Below are 22,420 nucleotides of genomic sequence, written 5' to 3' on the forward strand. Positions count from 1 at the left end.
AGTGCCAAGCCCAACATGAGGCTTGATCCCACGGCCCTGAAATCATGTCCTCAGCCGAGATCAAGGGTTGGACACCTAACCGACTGAGCCACCCAGGCAGCCCTACAATAGTTCTTTTTAAAAATCTGATTTATCTGGTTATCCTTTCTTGATAATTCCATGGAAAGCTGCTAACCCTGATTCCCTGGGTATTAATACTGTTTTTTTAAATATATAACTACCTTATTTCTATACATTCTTTCAAAATATATACTAATTTGCTTTGTTTTGTTTTGTGTTTTTAAGGTAATCATGAGAAACAGTATTTATTTTTCATTCCCATATTTCATGGACGGATTTATTTTTGTACTTCTGAAGACACTTTGGATATTCTGCTTATTTTTCATGAGACTGTCGAGGTCCAGGATCTCTGTGGGCCCGAAAGTAGAGCATTTCAATCTTGAAACTCAAGCCCGTCCGCTCTAAGAAAGTATCTTCCAGTATTTATTTGATTTTCTCCCATCCATTTTCTCTGTTCTCTTCTTTTGGGACTTCTATTAGATACTGCATCTTCTGGGTGGTTTCTATATAAGTTTTTGTCTTTTTATATGTATTCCGGAAGACTATCTCAACTTTGCTTTCCATATTTTCTATTCCTTCATGTTATTTGTGTTTAATTTACCAATTTAAATCATCCTTTTTGTTTTATGGTTATAAGTCTTGTTGAATCTTGTTGGCTATATTAGGCATCTTGTCTTTTTTTAAAAGTTTCTAGTCTCTAAATTGTCTGTTTCCCCTAGGGTCATGTTTTCTACTTTTATATTTTGTTCTTTCCCTTCTATCTTGCTAATGCTCTTCATATTCTTTTGTACAGTTTTTGACTAAGAACTCTCTATGTGGTGTGGGGAAGAGTCCAGTGTCAAGCTTCCGACAACCCATTTCCTCCTGTGCCAGAATGAGAAGGGTTTCATTCTTGGGTGCTATTTTCCACACAAAATGCCTTCATGTTCCCCACACATATTTTCAATGTCTTTAGAGAAAATCCAGGCTTTCCCTGGAAAAATACTGTATTACAGAGTGCCCTTCAGTGGGAACAGCAGGCAGGTAGGTGTGGTGGGAGGTGTGGCTACTGGTATAGTGATACAGACTGCCAATAAATTATCTTGTTTCCAACTTATCCCTCCTTCTTCCCCCCCCCCCGCCTCCCCCTCTTCCTCTCCTCCTCTTTCTTCTTCTTTTATTTTTTTTCTTCTGTCTTTTAAATAGCCTTATCTAGGTGTCATTGATATAGGCATTAATACCTTTGTCCATTACTTTTAAGACACTAATCTTCTTGCAAAATTTTTATCCCGGAACAATCTGAAAATTTAATAGAACTGAAACAAGTGGGAATTTTTTTCCCCCTCTCAAAAACTTTTCTTCCAAGACATTTAAGTTACAAATCAGTACCAATATTTTTAAATGTTTAGAAATGAAAGTATGCTACATAGCTTATTTGAGTTTATATTTACTTATTTTGTCAGCTAAAAACAATTATACTTGCTAGTGTAATAATGAGTAATACATGAATGATAAGAAAATGTCTCTTTGTAATAGTTGCCCTCGAATTTATTCAGATAGTCTTCATTTCCACCAAAAAAAAAAAAATATATATATATATATAGCATGCCCTCAAACTTGTAATTCTAGTTTTAGAGATTTAATCTACAGGTATGATCAGACCAGTGCACAAATGTATTTTATATACAAAAGTATTCATCTCGGCACTATTTTTAATGTTGAAACAGTAGAAATAACTTACATGCTCAAGAGGCGATGGGTTATATAAATTGTGTTGAGTCCACACAATTCGACAATATGCATCCATTAAAAATTACAATGTACATCAGTATTCACTGACACGGATGGTGTTCATGCTGTGTTACTTAATAAGGAAGTATATTTAGTACCATTCAGTTGACATAAAACTGAATGCAAGTGTGACTGTAAGTTAGCACATTTGCCGGGAGAGGGGTTTAACAACTTGTTCACTGAAATGATAATAATGTGTCATTTCTGGGTTGTATGATTTTTACTTTATTTTTATCCTTTTCTGTAATGTTTGAATCTTTTTTGTAAGAACAATATGTCATCTTTTATAATCCAAAAATAAAAGCTATTTTCAATTCTAGCTATTTTCTTTAAAAAAAAAAAAAACTGTGAGCAATCCATTTGTGGGATAGAGACATGATTTGATTAAAAATCCTGCACTTTGGTAAGCCTGGGTGGCTTAGACCATTAAGCATCTGCCTTCGGCTCAGGTCACGTTGCCAGGGTCCTAGGATCAAGTCCTGCATAGGGTTCCTTGCTCAGCAGGGAGCGTTCCGCTCCCCTGCTTGTGCTCTCTCTCTGACAAATAAATAAATGAAATCTTAAAAAAAAAAATCCTGCACTTAAATATGAGGAACTAAACTAATCAAGTCCAAGTATGCTAAAAATTCTCTCCTTTTTTTGGACACATATTTCCCAAATGAGAGAGGTTTAAGGAATAGATGATGAATATCAAATATATTCCCTCTTCTCCATCTAATTAGAATACCTCATAGAAGTGAACAGCTAGGTCAGAATGAGTGGTTTTACTTGATGAGATGGTCCATACCCACTGTCTCTTTGGGGTTTCTAGTAAAGTAAGGAGAACAAAACTTAAAAAGTATAAATTATGTCAGATCCAGAATCTGAGTAAAGAAGTTATATTTCTAAAAACATCAATTATGTTTAAATCCACAAATTCTTAATGATATTTTAAAAATATATTGGTTACATTAGCATATGCTAGGGAACTAATTATTTAGAAAAATATAAAGAAAAGGAATCAAGTATTTACAAAAAAAGCATAAGAAAATGCAGTGGTAATTCACTGTAATATAATTTTAAGCATAAAAAAGGAAAATTCTGTGAGAGAATACATTAAATTGATACCATTTTGAGAATTATTTTGGTTTTTTTTTTTAGTTTTTTAAACAAATATGTCTTATAAATTATAATTTGGAGAAAGGCAAATCAAATTCCCATAAAATGCTACATAAAAAATTGTCATTTCTGAAAGCCTGGGTGGCTCAGTCGGCTAAGCAACAGACTTTTGACTTCAGCTCAGGTCATGATCTCAAGGTCCTGGGATCAAGCTCCACATCGGGCTCCTTGTGGGGAGCCTACTGGAAATTCTTGTACTTCCTCTCCCTCAGTCCCCCCAAATAAATAAATCTTAAAAACTTAATAATAATTGCCCTTCCAAAAAATACTACTTTATTTTTCAAGTTAACAAGAGAAAATATGACCATTCATAGACATTTTCTTTCACCTATTATCTTCTTGATTCAAAACAGACTCTAGCTGCAAGGAACTTTAAAATCATCTATTCTGAATCTTTCATTTTATAAATAGAGAGATTGGGAGCCAGATAGTTTTAGTGACATCTCAATTAAAGGCCACAGAGTAAAGTCAAGTTAGAACCATGCCAAGAATTCAGGCTTCCTGACCCCTATTCAGTTCAGTACTTTCACTGCACCCTTTGGATTGGTGTCTTGTTACTACAAAATCTCAAATAAAAATATGTCTGAACACACACACATAAAACATATACAGTATTATTCTAATTACTCTAAATACATTGCTCATTTAAAAAAGCATCAGATAAAGCTTTAGTGACATCAGGCTTTTTAGTGGTTGCCATTCTCATGCTAAAGAATAACAGATGTCCTTCCAGTTACTCATTTATTTATTCAACAACCTTTCAATAAGTAGAGAGGCATGCCTTAAGCATGTAGTTAGTTACACATAGATGTAACACACATGTATATCATCGCCCCTGAAGAGCACTATTTTAGAAGATGCCAATACCTATGGTCTTGCTTTCAAAGAGCCAAGGTGCCAACAGAAGTGTAGGAAAATGCAAATCTTTTAACTAGAAATACTAATGAGAACCATCTACAGCAAAACAGTAATATTTGCTTGTTTAAGGGCAAAACGGGAAGGTGTACCATACACTGACACCACTCTTTGCCACCTTGGCTCCGGGACACTGGGCCCGGAGTAAGGGTTCTAGTCTAGCAGTATTATGAACACCAAAAGCAAGGATCTCCTTGTTTCACATTGCATCACAAACCTTAGTTCCTGCCATCCCTGTGCCTTTCGTCTGTCCCAGCCCTCCGTCCTTTTCTTCAATCCCAAAGCATAACTGTCTTCACGCTCCCACTTGCCTTTGAGGCAGACTGTGAATTTCAACTCAGGTTTTCATCCTTAAAGGTTCTGATGAAGTTTATAAACTTCCCCACATAGTAAGTATTTATTTTTTACTGAATGCAGTTTTTATCACTTGGTAATTTACAAATAGGAGTCTGGATAAACCAATCAGTTAAAAAGTAACAGTCCTTATTACATACCTTTTGGGTGCTTGGGAGAAATAAACAGGAAAACATTCTATTTCAGAAAAGATCATGGGCAGTTACAGAGGACTGTGGGAAGAATACACGTGTCATGTTGGGAGAAAATGAGAACAGGAAGAAGCAGGTGGCTCAACCAGAAGCCAAGAAAGGAGGTGAAGGGCCTTAAAAAAACCTTAAAAAGGAGTTTCCATGAGTGAAATGCTGAACTTTGGAAAACACATGCCTGGAAAATGCTTATAAAGACAACATAACTCTCCATTATTGTTCATTTCATGCCTGAATCAAAAAATCTAGTATGTTGCTACCTTTCCATGAAAATCAGTTAAGAGACTTATGCAGAACTTCCTGTTTATTCTACCTCTCTCCCTCTCTTTCCCTCTCTGTCTCTCTCTCTCTGTCTCTGTCTCTCTCAATCTCTCTCTCTCTCACACACACACACACACAAACACACACACACACAGACACACACAGTACCTCTCCTCTTTCCTCTGCAGGTAAAACGTCAGATTAATTTGCTTAGAAATTTGCTTAGAAAGCTCTCTGGGAAATAAGAGACAAAAAGAATGAGATAAAGGACGGGAGTGAAGAGCAGGGGGGCAATGAAGATGGAGAAGCAGGAACTTCTCAAATAAGAAAGAGAAGCAGAGGATCAGACTAGTGAAGGTAATAAAGAACAGAATGGAATAAACATCATAATGTGATCTTTAATTGAATTCATGTCTCCTCTCAGCCCTGAAGGAACCCTGGTAACTCACTCAGCATGAAGCCCCAGGGTCATCTGGGCAGAGAAGAAGCATACAGCCACGTGCTTCCTCTCCTGATCGCAGCTCGGCCTCAGGATGAAATCCTTCTGATCAACATTTCCCCATCTGGCAGGCATGCAGCCAGAAGACTGGAGACCCCAAAATGGATCACTGCATTTGGACTCAATGCAACAGACAATAAATGTAATATAATATTCACACAACTCAATCTAGTGTCAGTCATGCTAAGCACCATCCAGGGGGAAATGTTGTTTTTCACAAAAGAAATAAAATAAAGGTGAGTTTTATGGTCATATCCAACTCCCAAGGCCTGAGCCTTTCACAAATTTTGTTTCTCATTTTAGCTTGATCTTGACTGATGAAAATAACTCACCACTGTTTGGAAAGTTGGAAACACCAAGAGCTTAATGTATTATCATTTACTTAGAAAAAGCAGCCTTATATAGTAATAACTTCTTCTAATTTAGAAGACAAGAGTGTGGGGGTGTTGGTGGGGGAGGGAATGAAATGCTCATTAGCCCTTCGCCAAAGGCCCTGGCACAGAGTTTTCCTAACTATTCAGAGATCAGTGTCCTATATTTACTTACCAGGAACAATTTATTTTCTTTTATATTTTCAAAGCCCTTGAAATGATTCCTTTTCTTTGTGATGATTTCCATATGCTGTTTCCAAGGAAAGGGGCATGGCTTACTCAGTGAATGTACGGCCACATTCTGAAACCATTAAATGCCATCTCACAGGGAGGGATCCCAAGGACTGCAGGGGCCCTTTCAGTGACATTGAGATCTGGATCTCAAAAGGCATTGTGTGGAAGACAGCAGATATTCCTTCAATTTCATGAAAGTTGGTTAAATAAAAGTAAAGTAACCAGAAAGGTGCTACTCGTAATTTTTTAAAACCATTGAATGTTTCCTATGTGCTAGGTGACTTATATTTATAATTTTTAACCCTGAAAATGATCCTTAGAGATAGGTCCTAACACTATCCTCATTTTACAATTGAGGAAACTGAGGCACAAAGACTAATATGACTGAAAGAGTCAGCATCCACTCACTCTAAACAGAGCTCAGCATAATGATTATAATTAATTCTTTATAGCTTCAAGTATTTTCCTTTAAAAAAATCTGGGGGTGCCTAGGTGGCTCAGTCAGTTGGGGGGCCAACTCTTGGTTTTGGCTCAGGTCATGATCTCATGAGTCGTGGGTTCAAACTCTGCCTCAGGCTCCACGCTCAGCGTGAAGTCTGCTTGAAGATTCTCTCCCTCTGCTCCTTCCCACATTCTACATGCATGCTCTCTCTCTCCCTCTCCATCCATCTAAAATACATAAATAAAATCTTTTTTAAAAATCTGTACGATTTTTAAGAAAATCATTTAACTTTATTTGGCCTTGTATAATGTAGAACGTTAGAATCCATTGCCTTAAACTAATTAAACAACATAACAAAGAAATCTTGGTTAGTCCTTGATACTGCAAACATTTTGTGAAAAGTTGCATTTAATCCAAAATGAAAACTGAGGGACGCCTGGGTGGCTCAGTTGGTTGGACGACTGCCTTCGGCTCAGGTCATGATCCTGGAGTCCTGGGATTAAGTCCCTCATCAGGCTCCCAGCTCCATGGGGAGTCTGCTTCTCTCTCTGACCTTCTCCTCACTCATGCTCTCTCTCACTGTCTCTCTCTCAAATAAATAAATAAAATCTTAAAAAAAAAAAAATGAAAACTGACACTGGGAGAAAGAAATATCACATGTTGTTCTATTTTCCTTTCGTGCTCTTAACTTCCATTTGTATATCAGGAGTACAAGGAATTGGTTTAGTGCTTTCTTAATTTCTGAAGAAAAAGAAACTTGTGTAGAAGATAGTTACTTCTTCTTCTAATTAGAATAATGATGATGATGACATGATTACTATGTGTCAGGTGATATTTGAATACACAATACTTACAAAGTATAGTAAGCTCAGATTCACCTGTCAAACTGGTTCCACTTTTTAATCTACAAAAATAGCAATTTCATTACATAGCACTCCATTTTACAGATGAGTAAACAAGTTCAGAAAAAAATGTATTTAAAGTCACATAGAAATGGTAGCCAGCATTAAAATGCTTTTGTCCTTTCAAGGGTCAGTTCCCAAGAAATATCTAAATAGGATTACCTCTTTTTTGAAGGAGAAAGAAAATGAAGACACACTAGAAAATATAAAACTCTTCTTTACCCTCAGTCTGACACCGAGGTCAAAATAAACAGGATCTATGTATCAAATTCTCCTTGACACCCCTTAAATTCTTCTTCTCTCACTGGGAGAATCAATTTCAGAGGAAGAGAAAGATTAGTTTAATATAATTTCTAACCACACTTCTACATAAGAGGCAGTGGCAATTATTCATTTAAATAAAGTGTTCCAGACACTGGTCGGTAGGCCGCTCCATTATGAAAAGCTGAAATGGATGACGAGGAAATACGAAGAGGACAGTTCAAAGTTGTTCTAGTAGGATCAGTATGTTAATCACTTAGCAATGGGAAAATAACCACATGGTCAGGATTCCCAGGAGAGTTTTTCATTTTTATCACTGTGAAGACTGGACTTCTACAGCAATTTCTCATGGAAATATGTGCCAGCTACACTGGCATCTTTAGGTTTCCTTGAACTTGCCAAGGGTGATTCTGTCCCAGGGCCCTTTTATACTGTAGTGCACTATGCCTAAAAGACCTCCCCGCCAATAATTGGCCAAGCTAGTTGGAACGCCTAAGGACACTTATTTTCATCCAAGAAATGAGAAGAAGGGATCCCAAGTGGCATAGTCATTAAGCGTCTGCCTTCGGCTCAGGTCATGATCCAAGGTTGTAGGGTCAAGTCCCACATCAGGCCCCTTGCTCAGCGGGGAGCCTGCTTCTCCCTCATCCTCTCCCCCTGTTTGTGCAAGCTCTCTCTCTCTGACAAATAATTAAATAAAATCTTTTAAAAAAGAAAAGAAAAAAGAAATGAGAAGGAAATAAGTACCAAGTAATGTTTAATCTACATTAACATAAAGGCTAACATAGGTACCCTGGGCCAGTCTGGCCTAAGCAATTAAGAATTTCATACAGTATATAAGGTGACCCCACTGAACTGAGGAAAACCCAACATAGCAGAAGGGAAACACTCTTCTTCACATGTTCATTCTCTCTCAGCATATTGCAATATATCATGTTTTACAGTGCTTCATTAAGTTAATTTCCATGTTATTGTCAAGTTTTAACTCCCACAAAATGACACAAGTTTTAAAATATTCCTGAAAGGAAGCTATTAAATAAAGATAAGGAATACATTTCAAGCACAAAAGAACAAGAATATGGCAGAGCTGAGGTGCCTGGGTGGCTCATTCAGTTGGTGTCTGCCTTTGGCTCAGATCATGATCCCAGGGTCCTGGGATCGAGCCCCACATCGGGCTCCCTGCTCAGCAGATAGCCTGCTTCTCCCTCTCCCTCTACCTGCCGCTCTGCCTACTTGTGCTCTCTCTCTCTCTCTCTCTGTCAAATAAATTTTTTTAAAATCTTAAAAAAAAAAAAGAATATGGCACAGTTAACCGTTCTCTATAATCCTAAAGAACTCTTCATCAGCCATATTGTGAGATTAAAAACCATTACTGCCTAATCACATAACAGGTAGACTAAACATCCCAAATTACCAAAAAGACTATTTGGAATATGAATTCATATTCACTGTTGTTAGAAAGGAGCTTTTACATTATTATGCTGAATGATATTAGCCACTGTTAGAGTGAAGTAATCAGTTAAGAAGATATTTAATAACAAAGTGTCCAGAACACAAAAAAATTCTAGGCTTATTTTTCCAACAGTGGTTCAAGTCAGGCAATACTCCGTTTAAAACTACACAATGTAAACCAAATGATAATATTTAGAAAATTCTTCATGGATGCAATTAAAAATGGCTAAAATAGGGGCGCCTGGGTGGCTCAGTGGGTTAAAGCCTCTGCCTTCGGCTCAGGTCATGATCCCAGGATCCTGGGATCAAGCCCCACATCGGGCTCTCTGCTCAGCAGGGAGCCTGCTTCACTTCCTCTCTCTGCCTGCCTCTCTGCCTACCTGTGATCTCTGTCTGTCAAATGAATGGATAAAATCTTTAAAAAAAAAAAAGTATTTACAATTGCAAAAAAAAAAAATGGCTAAAATAGCGTAATTGGCAACAAACTAAGATATATTTTTTGTTATCAAATATTGCTGAAGATGCAACCTCCTCCCACAAGAAACTGGTAGAAATAATATTAGAACAAAGTAGTGTTGGAGGAGGTCTGTTGTAAAGTTAAATAAAAGAACATATTTCTGGTATGTCCCAACATATGGTACCTTCAAGATTCAATTTTGATATTTTCATAGATGAACTATTCCTTTGAAGAACCAATAAGGAAGATCATGGAGATAAGTTCTCCAAAAAAGTAAATTAATAATTTAATTTTTAAAAAGTCAATGTTTTGGGCACGTGGGTGGCTTAGTCAGTTAAGCCTCTGCCTTTGGCTCAGGTCATGATCTCAAGGTCCTGGGATGGAGCCCTAGGCCAGGCTCAGGCTCCCTGTTCAGAGGGGAGCCTGCTTCCCCTTCTCCCGCTGCCCCGCCCTCTGCTTGTGCATAAGCACTCTCTCTCTCTCTCTCTCTCTCATGTGCTTTATCTCAAATAAGTAAATAAAATCTTTTAAAAAAAAGTCAATGTTTTATGGGAAAAAATGTACATAAAACCACTGAGGAAGTAGCTGCTTGAACAGGGATTAATAAAGAAAATATTCTATGGTAAGGTTATGAAGGTGTCTCCCATAAAATTCATTCAGTGCATAATTTGAAGGCAAATTCATGTTTGGGTAAGTTGAAGACAGTGTGCAAAAGTGCTACAGATGTCATCAATAATTCTAACTTCATAAAAGCTCACATTTAAAATATACCAGAATCTTTAAAATATGTTGCAGTGATGTAGGGAGTGACCACAAAAGTTTTTGTGTCACAGAAATTTGTATCACTGAGGTTCAGTGGTATCTCTTGCAAATCTTTTTAAGAGTTGTAGAACCTAAGGATGCTTCACAGTTTTATTTAACAGATAAATTAATATTCCAAATTTGTTAGCCTTTTCTGGAATAAGGGCTCTTAGTTATCAGTTACCTGGCCTATATTTTAGATAAATAAATACAATATGTTCCCTAACAATCAATTGCTTTGAGAAAAACTTTTCAAAAACATAAGTAGATGAAACAGAGAAGATTTTGAAGAGTACTTGAAAATGCTCCTATGCTTATGCAATTTTTCTAGTTGAAAATTATTTAAGTGTGTTATTCTTTAAAATGTCTTATCTACACACTTAACTAGAAAAAAAGAGTTTCTGGGATGCCTGGGTGGCTTAGTTGGTTAAGTGTCTGTCTTCAGCTTACGTCATGATCCCAGAGTCCATATATCAAGTCCTGTATCACATCAGGCTCCTTGCTCAGTGGGGAGCCTGCTTCTCCCTCTGCCTGCTGCTCTCCCTGCTTGTGCTCTCTCTCTGACAAATAAATAAATAAAATCTTAAAAAAAAAATAATTTCTAACAGGTTTTCAATCTTCCAAGTAAAAAGTGTCAGTGAGATTTTAACACTAAAATATTAAAATATAGGCTATTCTCATTAGTTTGTGAGAACAAAGTCTGGTTATCAAGGAAGATGGAAATCTACCCATCAAATTACAACAAAAACATTTGCATTATGAGTTGAGAATGAAAAATAATTTCCAGTTAGTGCTTCATTTCTTCAATATGGAACTACCTATGTTAAGAGGTTATCTTTTTCAGCCATGATAGTCTTCAAAATCAAGTATTGAAATGAATTAAAATTTCACTAGACCTCTTAACTGTACCTCATGGGGTCACATACAGTTTTCAAAATCACAGAGTCCATCAAACACATCATTCTCACTTAAAAAAACAACTTCTGGTCAGTGACGGTGAGAAGACTTTCTGTGCTATTACAGTAAAATAAAAATTAGTTTAGGGCGCCTGGGTGGCTCAGTGGGTTAAGCCACTGCCTTCGGCTCAGGTCATGGTCTCAGGGTCCTGGGATCAAGCCCTGCATCGGGCTCTCTGCTCGGCAGGGAGCCTGCTTCCTCCTCTCTCTCTGCCTGCCTCTCTGCCTGCTTGTGATCTCTGTCAAATAAATAAATAAAATCTTTAAAAAAAAAATTAGTTTAAAAACATTGCTGATTTTATCTTCATTTTATTCTTTAAAAATTTCTTTTTTGATATATTATACACTGTACATAAAATATTGGCACAGTATTACATATGTATGTATATATATCTTGCTTATATAGCCCATATATACACACACATCATTTATATGTATATGAGGTACAAATGGGCTACCCTCAAAACTGTTTTACTTAAGGAGATATAATCAAAACATTTTGAATGCCACTGCTCTCATAGGAGAAACAAACATGTGAACAAAAATTACAGCCACAGGCAGCAAAGTGTACAAAAGCATGAGGTGAAACCTATATGTGATAAAGGGACCACCACAGAGCAAATGTTTACCTACCTCTGACCAGAAAATTGAGTCAGATCTCCGAGAGAACTGACTGTGAACTGAGTTGCCCAGAATGAGCAAAATTTCTCCAAGTGTATTAGGGTAGGTGCCAGACACATCCCTGCCCATCCCCATCCCTGCCACACACAGCAGGGATGAATCTTGGTGGCAGGAAAGGCAGAGTGTTTTGACAAGAGAACTGCCATATTTTCAAACAGCTAAATGCACCCTGAAGGGAGTCCCAGGTGATGGGGCTGCAAAGTATAGCAGAGATGGGATCGTGGAGAGTTATGGGTGCCTCCATAACATGGAGTTACGGCCAGTGAACAAAGCATGGTGCAGGCAGCAGCTCAGACTATGGGCTTTGGCATTAAACTGGACTTGGTCCTGGACCTGCCATTTACCAGCTGTGTGATCTTAAATTATTTAGTTAACTTCTCTCTCAGCCTCCTCATCCGCTAAATAAATAAATAAATAAATAAAGTAAAGCTGTTGTGTATGATATAATTCATTAAGTACTTGATTGTCTGTACATTATATGATTTTTTAAATGTTATGGTTCTTTTGATGACTACGATGGGGAGACTTTGAAGTATTTTAAGCAATGACATAACAAGTGATTTAGAAAAATCTCTCTGGCAGCTCTCTGTAGCACAAATCTTAGGAATGTGAAACCTCAACATGGGAGACAGTTAAAAGGCTTATAGTTATCTAAAAGACAAAGAGTAAGGGCCTGGGCTGAAGACCTAAGCTAAAGCATCCAGGGCAGGAAACAGACTAAGAGCTAGAGGAGGTAGAAAGTCAGTACCCAGTTACCATCTAAATTCATTGTCTTTATACGCCTTTGTGAAAATGAATAAAGAAAACCACACTAGACCCACAAGAGTTGTGTGGGTAGAATACAAACCCTGGAGCCAAACTCTCTAGGTATGAACTCCAGGTCTAACCCTAACTACTTATATGACCTGGGCATCACTTAACCTCTGTGTGCTTCTGTAATAGGGATCTCAAACAATGATAACCTCACAGACTTTTCTCATAATATTTAAAAAGTAGTTTAAAGAAGTGCCTGGCATTCAGGAAACATTATACATGAGTTTCTTAAATAAAGTTAATCTCCACAAAATACTGCTAAAGGCAGTAAGATGTTTGGGGAGAATGACATTGATTGGCTGTTATTATAAATTCCTTAGGGAAAAAATAATCTGTATCTTAAAATGGTGAAATTCAAGCCAGGTAGATTTTGATAAAGGGACTAAAGGAAAAGCAGTAAGAAAGGCATACTGTCCAGGCAAAATTAGATCATAAACCTGTAGTTCTTTCCAGGAAAATTCATCCACCCCCATTGTTTTATCAATCTGGTATCCACACTGCTTCCAAATAAAAGTGGAAAAGCTAGCCATGGATGAGCAGGATTATAAAAATCCAAGACCAAGGTTAGGAAAACTATTGTTTCATAATCAAGTGACAGGAGATTTTACACAACGTTTCAAATGGTAAATCCACTGTATTTTTTTAGTATATTTATCTGAAACATACTAGATTTAAAGGCCAGATAAGAAAACTAAATCCAGACAATCATAACACCAAACTATAACTACTATTGCCAATATTTCCCACATACCAATGGATTCACAAAGACGTGGAAGACAATTTGTTGAGAACCTGGCCAACTATACTCATTTATAATAAAAAAGAATGGTAAATACTTAAAAAAATGCCTAAGGTAATTCAATACTATAAATATGTTCTCATTGAGGTGGTCAAACAATGAAATCTCCATCAAACCACAAATAATATTTTGCTTCTCATATAAGGCTTTTCGCTTCATGAAGTTGTTTGCTCTTAAAAGACTGAGTGTATGTGCATTAATGGAGGGGGCAGAGGGAAAGAATCTTCAAGCAGATTCCCAGTGAACGGGGAGCCAGGCACTGGGCTCCATTCCACCACCCCAAGATCATGATCCCAGCAGAAACCAAGAGTCAGATGCCCAACAACTGAGCCTTCCAGTTTAAGGACTGTTTAATGAAGCTGAGGCAGGAATTCTCCATTTCCTTTTACAAAAGTCTCATGGCATTCATCATGAATTAGGATAGATACAATAAAATTCTTGGAATCCATGTATTTTTTAGGTTTATTTATAAGTAAACTGGTTCACTTTCCAGTCTTGTCTCTCATTGCACATGACTTTGGAGATGCATTTCCCATAATCCTTTTCCTTGATCCCACCGAAAGAAGAAATTGTTATAAATGTTTTTAACTATTAAATCTTAGATGGTGACATACTATTTCATACAAACTCTAAATTAAAGTTATGGCAGTTTTCAGCATTACTAAATGATAGACTGTTCTCTTTATTCAAACTGATGCAGAGAGCAGCATGATGTCCCTGCCATAGGGGAAAGAATTATATTTGATTTTGGACTCCTTTATATAAATTTTTTGCTAATAATTTTTTTTTCAGAATCAGTTTTTTCATCTATAAACTAAGAGTAATAAAACTATCTACTCAACTGGTATCAAATGAGATAACATATGTTAACATACTTGGACGATTGTAAGATATACTCATGCAAAGTATTTTTAGCTAAATATATAAATTAGCTTATATTCCTGGACACTTATTGACTGACAGAGGAAGGTTAAATTATTTTGGAAGCCACTACCATGAGAAATATACAAATATTATTCAGTTAGGTGTAATATGTGTGTCACAATGATATTACATACTAACTTTTGGAATTTGCAATACGACTTTCTTTAAAAACAACAATCACCTTAGATTAAGGCCCAATAAAAGTTCAGAGTACTTATTTCTAAATGAAGAGTTCTGGACCCTGACGGTAATGCTCTAGAAACACTTTTTTAAACTAACTGAAAGTATGTGCCTACCTAATAGCAAAAAGCATATCAGGTTATTAAAGTGCTGTTTCACATTCAAAAAAAGAAAAGGAGAAAAGAGAAAAGAAGTAACTTAATTTCTGGTTTAGCCCAAAGCCAGATTTTCATTCACTCAACCTAGATAAAATAGCTTCAACATGATCATCTCTGGAAGTCATATGAGTTGGTGGTAAGTTTTCAAGCTAACATACATCAAATGCATGTGATTAATAGTATAAACCTGCTTGTTGGAACTATTTTTGAGGAGGGTCAACTCCTTCAGTTATAAACATGAAACTTTCATTTCTTCCAGCAACTGCTTTCAAGTATGGGAAAGCCAGATCCCTCCCTTAATAATGCTTTGGTCAGATCCCAAGCATTTCTGTTGCCTTTCAGTTATTAAAATAGTCTAGTCCAATTACAGCTTCAATCTAATATCTGTCCCTAGGCTCTCTCCCTAAGCACTGTGGTGGGCTTGTGGCTCTGGGGCTCGGCTACCCGAGGTGGATGTTGTCTGCTCTCTTCCTACCTCCCTCTAGCTCCTCCCAGGTTGAAGGCAGGAAGACTGGGGAAGGAGCGGGGATGGTAGACTCATAACTGAATGAGGTGGTATTTCTCTCTGGCTGCTGCTCTCCTCTGGTTAACACTGAGTGGCCATCTCTGTCCTCTCTATAGCCAGTGTCCAGATGCTAGGACACTTGTGTGGTTTCTTCAAGGAGCCCTAGAGAGTTTTACCATAGCACAGTTCCTTAGCATGGAAATAGGGCTCCTGCCCAGCTCCCTTCCAACCCCCCAGTAGTTCCTCAAGATGACAGCTTGTGCCTGCTGGTCCCTAGCTAAGAGCGCGCCTATCTGGGCAGGGTGGTTCAAATCCCTCCACTTTCTGTGCCAGTCATTCACCCCTGGGAAATGCAAGGATCCTTGCCTTATCAAATAGTTAAGTTCCTACTCTTATCTCTCATTCTCTCTCTCTGTCTCATCTCTTTCTCTCCCTCCTCCTACATCTTTCTCTGGTTTTATTCCTTCACCCATCCCTCCCTATCTTTTTTTTTTTAAATTTAAATTCAATTAATTAACATATAATGTATTATTTGTTTCAGGGGTCCAGGTCTGTAACTCAGCAGTCTTACACAATACACAGAGCTCACCACAACACATACCCTCCCCAATGTCCATCACCCAGCCCCCCAACCCCCCACCCCTCTCCCCTCCAGCAACCCTCAGTTTGTTTCCCAAGATTAAGACCCTCTTATGGTTTGTCTCTGGTTTCATCTGGTTTCATTTTTTCCTCTCTTCCCCTATGATTTCTGCCTTGTTTCTCAACTTCCACACATCAGTAAGATCATATGATAATTATCTCTCTCTGACCTCCTATCTCCCCATTCACCTAGGCACTAGGCAGGCCAGCAATTCTATTGACAAAGAAGACATCCTGCTAGGGAATATATTGTCAGGTGCCCCTCTTGCAGGTACCTCCAATCTTTACAATGAGCATTTTTAAGCTTCTCAGCACCTCCTTGCCTCCCAGCAATGCAGAGATCTTGGCTTCAGAAAGGGGAAACTATCCCACTACTAATGATGACTTCATCCCAATGTTAAGGACCCCCATAACTCTTGCATCTCTCTTCTTACATCAGCTGGGAAAGGGGCAGTGGGGATGTGCCAGAACATATCACACAACCCTTCAGGAAGCCCCGTGGCAATATAACTGGCCTCAACTTGGGGATCCCTTGGCCAATTAAATCACAATTCAATAAAGAGCACGTTATTTTTTACAAGCTTCCTTTTGGGGACCACCTTAGCCTTCCTTTATTCTCTCAGGCACCTGTTTCTACCAATTCAGAAAGAGAATTTAGATTTGCAATCAAATCCCACCATTTTTTATAGCTTAACCTTTGGAAAGTAACTTAGTCTTTCTGTGCCTGAATTTCTTCATCTCTAAAATGAGTATATTTTTTGAACTACTTCTTAGGTTACAGGGGATCATTTAAAGAAAAAACACCTTCAAAGAAAATAATGCAAAAAATATTTTTCTGAAAAGAGCTTGATAAAATTCATTATCTTATGCAACATGTGGGGTTTGGGGGGTAGAAAAAGAATAAATGAAACAAGATGGGATTGGGAGGGAGACAAATCATCAGAGACTCTTAATCTCAAAAAACAAACTGAGGGTTGCTGGGGGGAGAGGGGTCGGGAGAGGGTGGTGGGGTTATGGACATTGGGGAGGGTATGTGTTATGGTGAGTGCTGTGAAGTGTGTAAACCTGGCGATTCACAGACCTGTACCCCTGGGGCTAAAAATACATTATATGTTTATAAAAAAACAAAAAATTTAAAAAATAAAAATAAAAATAAAAATTTTTAAAGTCATTATCTTAGTTTGTCTTTCAACAAACCTAGATCTGTCTTAAAACATACAATTCCAAAACAAAGATTTTAAATAACATATGCTTAATAGGTTTGCCTAGCGTGTAAGCATACCTGTTTTTAGAATTCTATAAGCATACCTGCTTTTAGAATTTCTAGAAAGCCCTCAAAAACTCAATAAAACATGAAGTCATCAATCATATGTAGTAAGGAGCATTTATCCTCAAATACACATATTCAAACACATTTAAAACATTTCTTTTTTTTTTTTTCATTTAGAAATAGCTATGTTTCTGGAATTACTTTATTTGAAACATTTTAGAGACCTCACTGATGGCACTAATGGATAAGACTATGTTATCTGATTGTGCTTTACTAACACATCTTTATTTAAAGTTTTGAAGAGAGGACATACAGAACCATTAGATCCACTTCTGCCTCATAAAATACATGATTGTAATTTGTCATGTCAATTTTAATAAAAGTTACTTGAAACTTTGAACTGAAATTCAGGGGCACCTGGATGGCTCAGCAGATTAAATGAACAACTCTTGATTTTGGCTCAGCTCATGATCTCAGGGTCATGAGATCAAGCCCTGCATCAGGCTCCACACTGGATATAGAGCCTGCTTAAGATTCTCTTTCCTTTTCCCTTCCCCCAACCCTTCTTCCTCTCTCCCTCTTTAAAAAAAAAAAAAAAAAAAAAAAAATTTTTTTCAAAGAAAGAAAGGAAGAAAATAAAAGAAATTCAGTAAGAGAATAATAAATGCCATAGTGGTCTATATGTTTTGAAGAAAGCTTAAAGTTCTAAACATTCAACATATAAAGGATACAGTGTGAACATTCTTTGCTCATTATTTTCAAAATGTGAGTTATTACTCAATTGTTCATAAGATTTGTTTGTAAAACAAAAATTTCTCCCCACTTTTTTATATGAAGATTTTCCAAAGTTCTCTGTCCAGAAGCATAGCCATGTAAGTCCATATTCAAAAAAGGAGTTTTGTAAAGTAAAAGTGCTGACATAGTTTTTCTAAGAATATTTCCACACATACAATGGCATTTTATGTTGTAAATATGCCTCAATAAATTTGTTTCTATGAATGTCTCCTGGAAATACACTTATGACTCTGTATTAGAAACGTTTGCCTTCTATCACATGTATTAGAACACAAATTAAAAGATATATAAGCATTCAAAAGCCAGACAACTGTTACTGATTATTTGAATCTTTTTAAAAATTCAATTTATTCTTGAAAACAAAACTGAATTTCATGGCCTTGAACTTCAATATCAATGAAAGTTTGATTATTAATATTTCTGTTAGTGATCTTTAAAAGCTGGAGTTTGCCTACAGTTCAATCAGCCAGCCAAATACTAAAAATGTTTGAACATCTCTCAAATGTGACTAAATGTGCCACTAAAAGGATATTTACTAGAATTATAAAGCTACTCAATTTGTAATCATCGTTAATAACATAAGGCTAGGGGGTGCCCCCCCTTATTTCAGCTTGTTCAATTTTCTTTTTTTAAGATTTTATTTATTTACTTGAGAGAGAGAGGGTGAGAGAGAGAGCATGAGAGGGGAGAGGGTCAGAGGGAGAAGCAGACTCCTTGCTGAGCAGGGAGCTCAATGCAGGACTCCATCCCAAGACTCCAGGACCATGACCTGAGCTGAAGGCAGCTGCTTAACCAACTGAGCCACCCAGGGGCCCCTCAATTTTCATTCTACACGGAATTATGAAAAATCTGAACACTAGATATTTTATAACAAGATAAAAATTTGTTGTTATCTATAGAATTGCTGTAGTGTTCCCCTTTTAAGGGGGCATGATTCAAGCACTGTCTGAAATTTCCTTTTCTTTGTTCATATATATTTTCTTTAATTCCCAAATTCGTCCTCCCTGTTCTTCAAAACCGTGAGCATTGTGTTTGCTAGCAACATCCCTACCTAGGCTCTCTGCCCTGTTCCTCTCCATCTTCCTTCTTGGGGTAAACTTGGCCCCCATAAGCATCACCTTGAAAGAGGAGGAAGTCTAGGCTATGCAATGTTCACTTCACCTTGAGCTGAGGGACCATTACTAGAATTGAGTTGACATGATGTTTTAAATGAAAAACAGTGATCCCTGTGAGGCCACGGCACATAGAAAGTGACAAGCACTTTGCTCCAAGGGTTTTCTAGAACAAATAATGCTAGTATCAGAAATTAAATGTAAGTTTGAATTAAGGGGGAAAAAATAGACCAACAAAAGTAGCCATTGCCATATTAACTTATAAATTTTATCTTCTTTAGAAGGCTCTCTAGTCACTTTTTACATATGGGGAAACTAGACTGTAAACTGTAGTGTACCCCTTTCTCTCTCTCACACACACACACACAAATTAAGACAAACATCCAGATGCCTTCATAATGATATTTTAGAATTAATAATCAATTATACTATCACAAACTAGAAAATTAAAACAAACATCCAAATACTTTAATAATGTCTTTTAAAAATCACAAATATATTTCCAGGGTATTTTAAGAAATCTGATTTTGGGGGAAGAGCTGGATTGAATTTTTTGACACTCACATACACAATAGCCTCTCTGAATCCTGTTCATAGAGATGTAATCAGCAGAGAAATGCTCCCAAAGCACCCTTCACTAGCTATTAGCTTAATTCTTTAAAAAAAAAAAAAAATCACCACATAATAGTTTTGCTTTGCAGTAAGCACATTGAGGACTCAGGAGAAACTCAATACCCACCCTATTCTTAAGGTCTGGTCACAAAAGAACTAATGGGGAATAACAGCATTCAGCCACCTTTGTCTCCGTATTTTAACTGGTAGGCAACGATTCTAAAGTTGTATACTAATAGGACAGTAAGATACTCTAGCAATATAGAATCTCACTAATGGTAGATTACAATTTCCAATTTACTTTCTCCTTTCCTTTCTCACTCAAAATGTTTGTCTCTCTCTCTCTCTCTCTCTCTCTCTCTACACACACACACACCACCTCACAACAGATGACTCAGAAAGGGTGAGAGATTTGTCTCATGCCCGGCTACAAGTTAGATCAGAGCTGGAATTAGAATCCAAATCTCAGTAACTGGAGCCAGCCAACTGCTATTCTAGACCCAGAACAAATCCAGTTCAGTCTCATGAATTGTGCGTCCTCCGAATTAGGCATCACTGTTCTGTCTGATGTTTCCGGCCACGGACTCCTAAAGCAACATAATGAAACCACCTTTTCAGATTCTTCGATCACTGCTAGTTTGGAGCAGAGGAAAGTTACTTAAACTCTCTGGGCTCTTTCCTTATCTAAAATCCACAGGTTGAACCAGAGGTCTCTGAGAAACTTTCCAGTTCTAAAAATTTTGCTTTAACCTTCTGTTTTATGCTTCGTTTTTGATGTTAGAAATTTTCACTAGGTGGCAGGATTCCACCATAGCATTATGAGAGGATTTTCCTATGGAAGCCTAGTTGCAGAAAATTTCAAAGGAACTCCTTCCTCACAGTGAACATTAAAAATTAAAAAAAAAATTTTTTAAAGCCAAGCCAAGAGAAAAAATAACTACAAAGGCCAGAAGTCCACATATTTCATAAGGATCTAAATCCATTTTTAATATAAAAGTGGAAATTAATCAAATATGTTCCTCTCTACAATACTACAATTTAGTATCCAATTCAGGTAAAAGTCTGCTTAAATTTCATGCATTTTTAGAATGTATTTTAGCTGAATCTCAATTTAGACCATATCAGATCCCCTCCAGCAAACTGGTAGCAAGAAAACAAGCAATAAAATGTAAACAAAAGCATCGAAAGCATTTAAAGTCATTATTAGGTTAATTTCAAAGTCTCTTATAAGCTACTTACAATATATTTCCAGTGTCTTCTAATTTTATTTTGAGCAGTTAACTAGATGAGTACACATGATGGAATGGAGTAGATTTTTGCATTTATTTGTCAAATCCTTAAAAGAATATTCTTTCAAATAGATTTTCTGACATTTTCATCATATATCTAAAAGTATTGCCCAAAATTAGACTTTTCATAAATGCTGCATTGTAAATGTCACTACCAAGGCCTTACAAAAAGTCCCCAAAAGCCATGCCAATTGGTTAAGCTGGGCTGAGCATTTCTCTTCCGAGAAACATAACGTGAAACAGTAACTGCGTATTCTAATACTGCCTGGAAGAAACTTCCCAGGTGTTTGCTGGTTGTCAGAAAAGCTGATTAACTAGCCTTTTCTTCAGCTGATAAACACGGCACTTTTTTTTTTCCTATCAATTACTGGTAATTTTTCTTTTCGAAACACGAACAAACCCGCATCCTAGAAAAATTTAACATCGGCTCCAAAATCAAACTAATACATAAAGTCCTGAATCACAACTTGAAAAAAAACCATCAACAGGTTGCTCTCATTCCTTCCCAGCACAGAGCGGTGATAGCACCTCTTTGGTGGTCCTACCTTAGCCACTTGTAAGGGCTGCTTCTGCTCCTTGCCACCTTGCAGTCTGAACCCCCAGGGCGCCCCTCCGGTCATAGAAATGCAGATAAAATCCCCCGTGCCCATTTTCTTCTTTTAGTTGGGTAGCATGAAGAGCTTGAAAAGGCAGAGGAGGCTTCCGTGCAGCTGAGATGTGTACTTAACTCCCGGCGCCTGCCCAGGAGGCACGACCGGGGAACCGAGAGCCTCAGCAGCTGCTGCGGCCGGTGGCCGCGTTCACTAGGAGGCAGAGGCGCTCCCAGCATCAAAGACACCGCCCACTTTTGCGTCACGCTCCTTTGCTCCGCCCACTTCAGGCAAAGAAAAGAGACTCCTCTTGGGAGAAGGTCCGCATTTGGGGCCAGATGGGGGCGGGGAAGCGAAAGTTCTCTAGCGCTAACGGATTTAAATGCCAGTACTTAAAAGAAAGAATGATTGAAAAACTTCCGTTTAATAATCCTGTGACTGGCGGAGAACACGTGAAGGTTTTAATCTTTGGGCTACGAGTGACATCCTAATACATGAGCCCTGAGAACTCAACCACTAGACAACTTGATTCTGTCAAATAAATGTTTTGAGAATGACCACGGTGATGATTGAAACAGACCAAAGGGAGCTCAAGAGGGTGAAAGTATTACAATTTTTTCTAAGCGTCTACTGTCTAATTACATAAGAGGGAATAAAAGAAAGCAAACCATTTGTTGTTTCTTTTTTAACCTCCTACTCTGAAAGGTACTTTTTTTGAACTATGAAATAGGTGTATGTATTTTAGAGTTGAGGACAGGGAGAAGAGGTAGAAGGAAGAGGAGAAGAAAAGAATTTCCCTCCTGGAAACTACATTCTTTTAACTATGTCTCTTGCATAGTTTGGAGTATTTTAAATTTAAATAAGTGTTTCATTTTCTGCCTTCCTTAGCAGGAAAGAAACTTCTTAAACCAAAATAGTCAGCCAACTACATACAATGTCATCTACAAGTTTCTTATTTTTATAGTCCTTCAT

General features: G+C 37.4%; 1 protein-coding gene and 1 pseudogene across 3 annotated transcripts in view; both read right to left on the bottom strand.

The window, feature by feature from the left end:
* The window catches only part of LOC111155750, a 58,195-nt pseudogene extending 52,915 nt beyond the window's left edge, over positions 1-5,280 (bottom strand).
* The window catches only part of LOC111157437 (synaptopodin 2), a 171,550-nt gene extending 149,880 nt beyond the window's left edge, over positions 1-21,670 (bottom strand). For 2 of the 3 annotated variants that reach the window (XM_022518836.1, XM_022518844.1), the window contains exon 1: positions 21,404-21,670. In XM_022518836.1, coding sequence (XP_022374544.1) covers positions 21,404-21,508 — 105 coding nt within the window. In that variant the 5' untranslated portion in view covers positions 21,509-21,670. The remainder of the gene's footprint in view (positions 1-21,403) is intronic. The other variant, XM_022518852.1, reaches the window with a different exon arrangement.
* Positions 21,671-22,420: the final 750 nt, after the last annotated feature.

Source organism: Enhydra lutris, unplaced genomic scaffold (assembly GCF_002288905.1).
Source record: "Enhydra lutris kenyoni isolate GAN:26980312 unplaced genomic scaffold, ASM228890v2 scaffoldscaffold3, whole genome shotgun sequence".
NCBI classification, from domain to species: domain Eukaryota; kingdom Metazoa; phylum Chordata; class Mammalia; order Carnivora; family Mustelidae; genus Enhydra; species Enhydra lutris.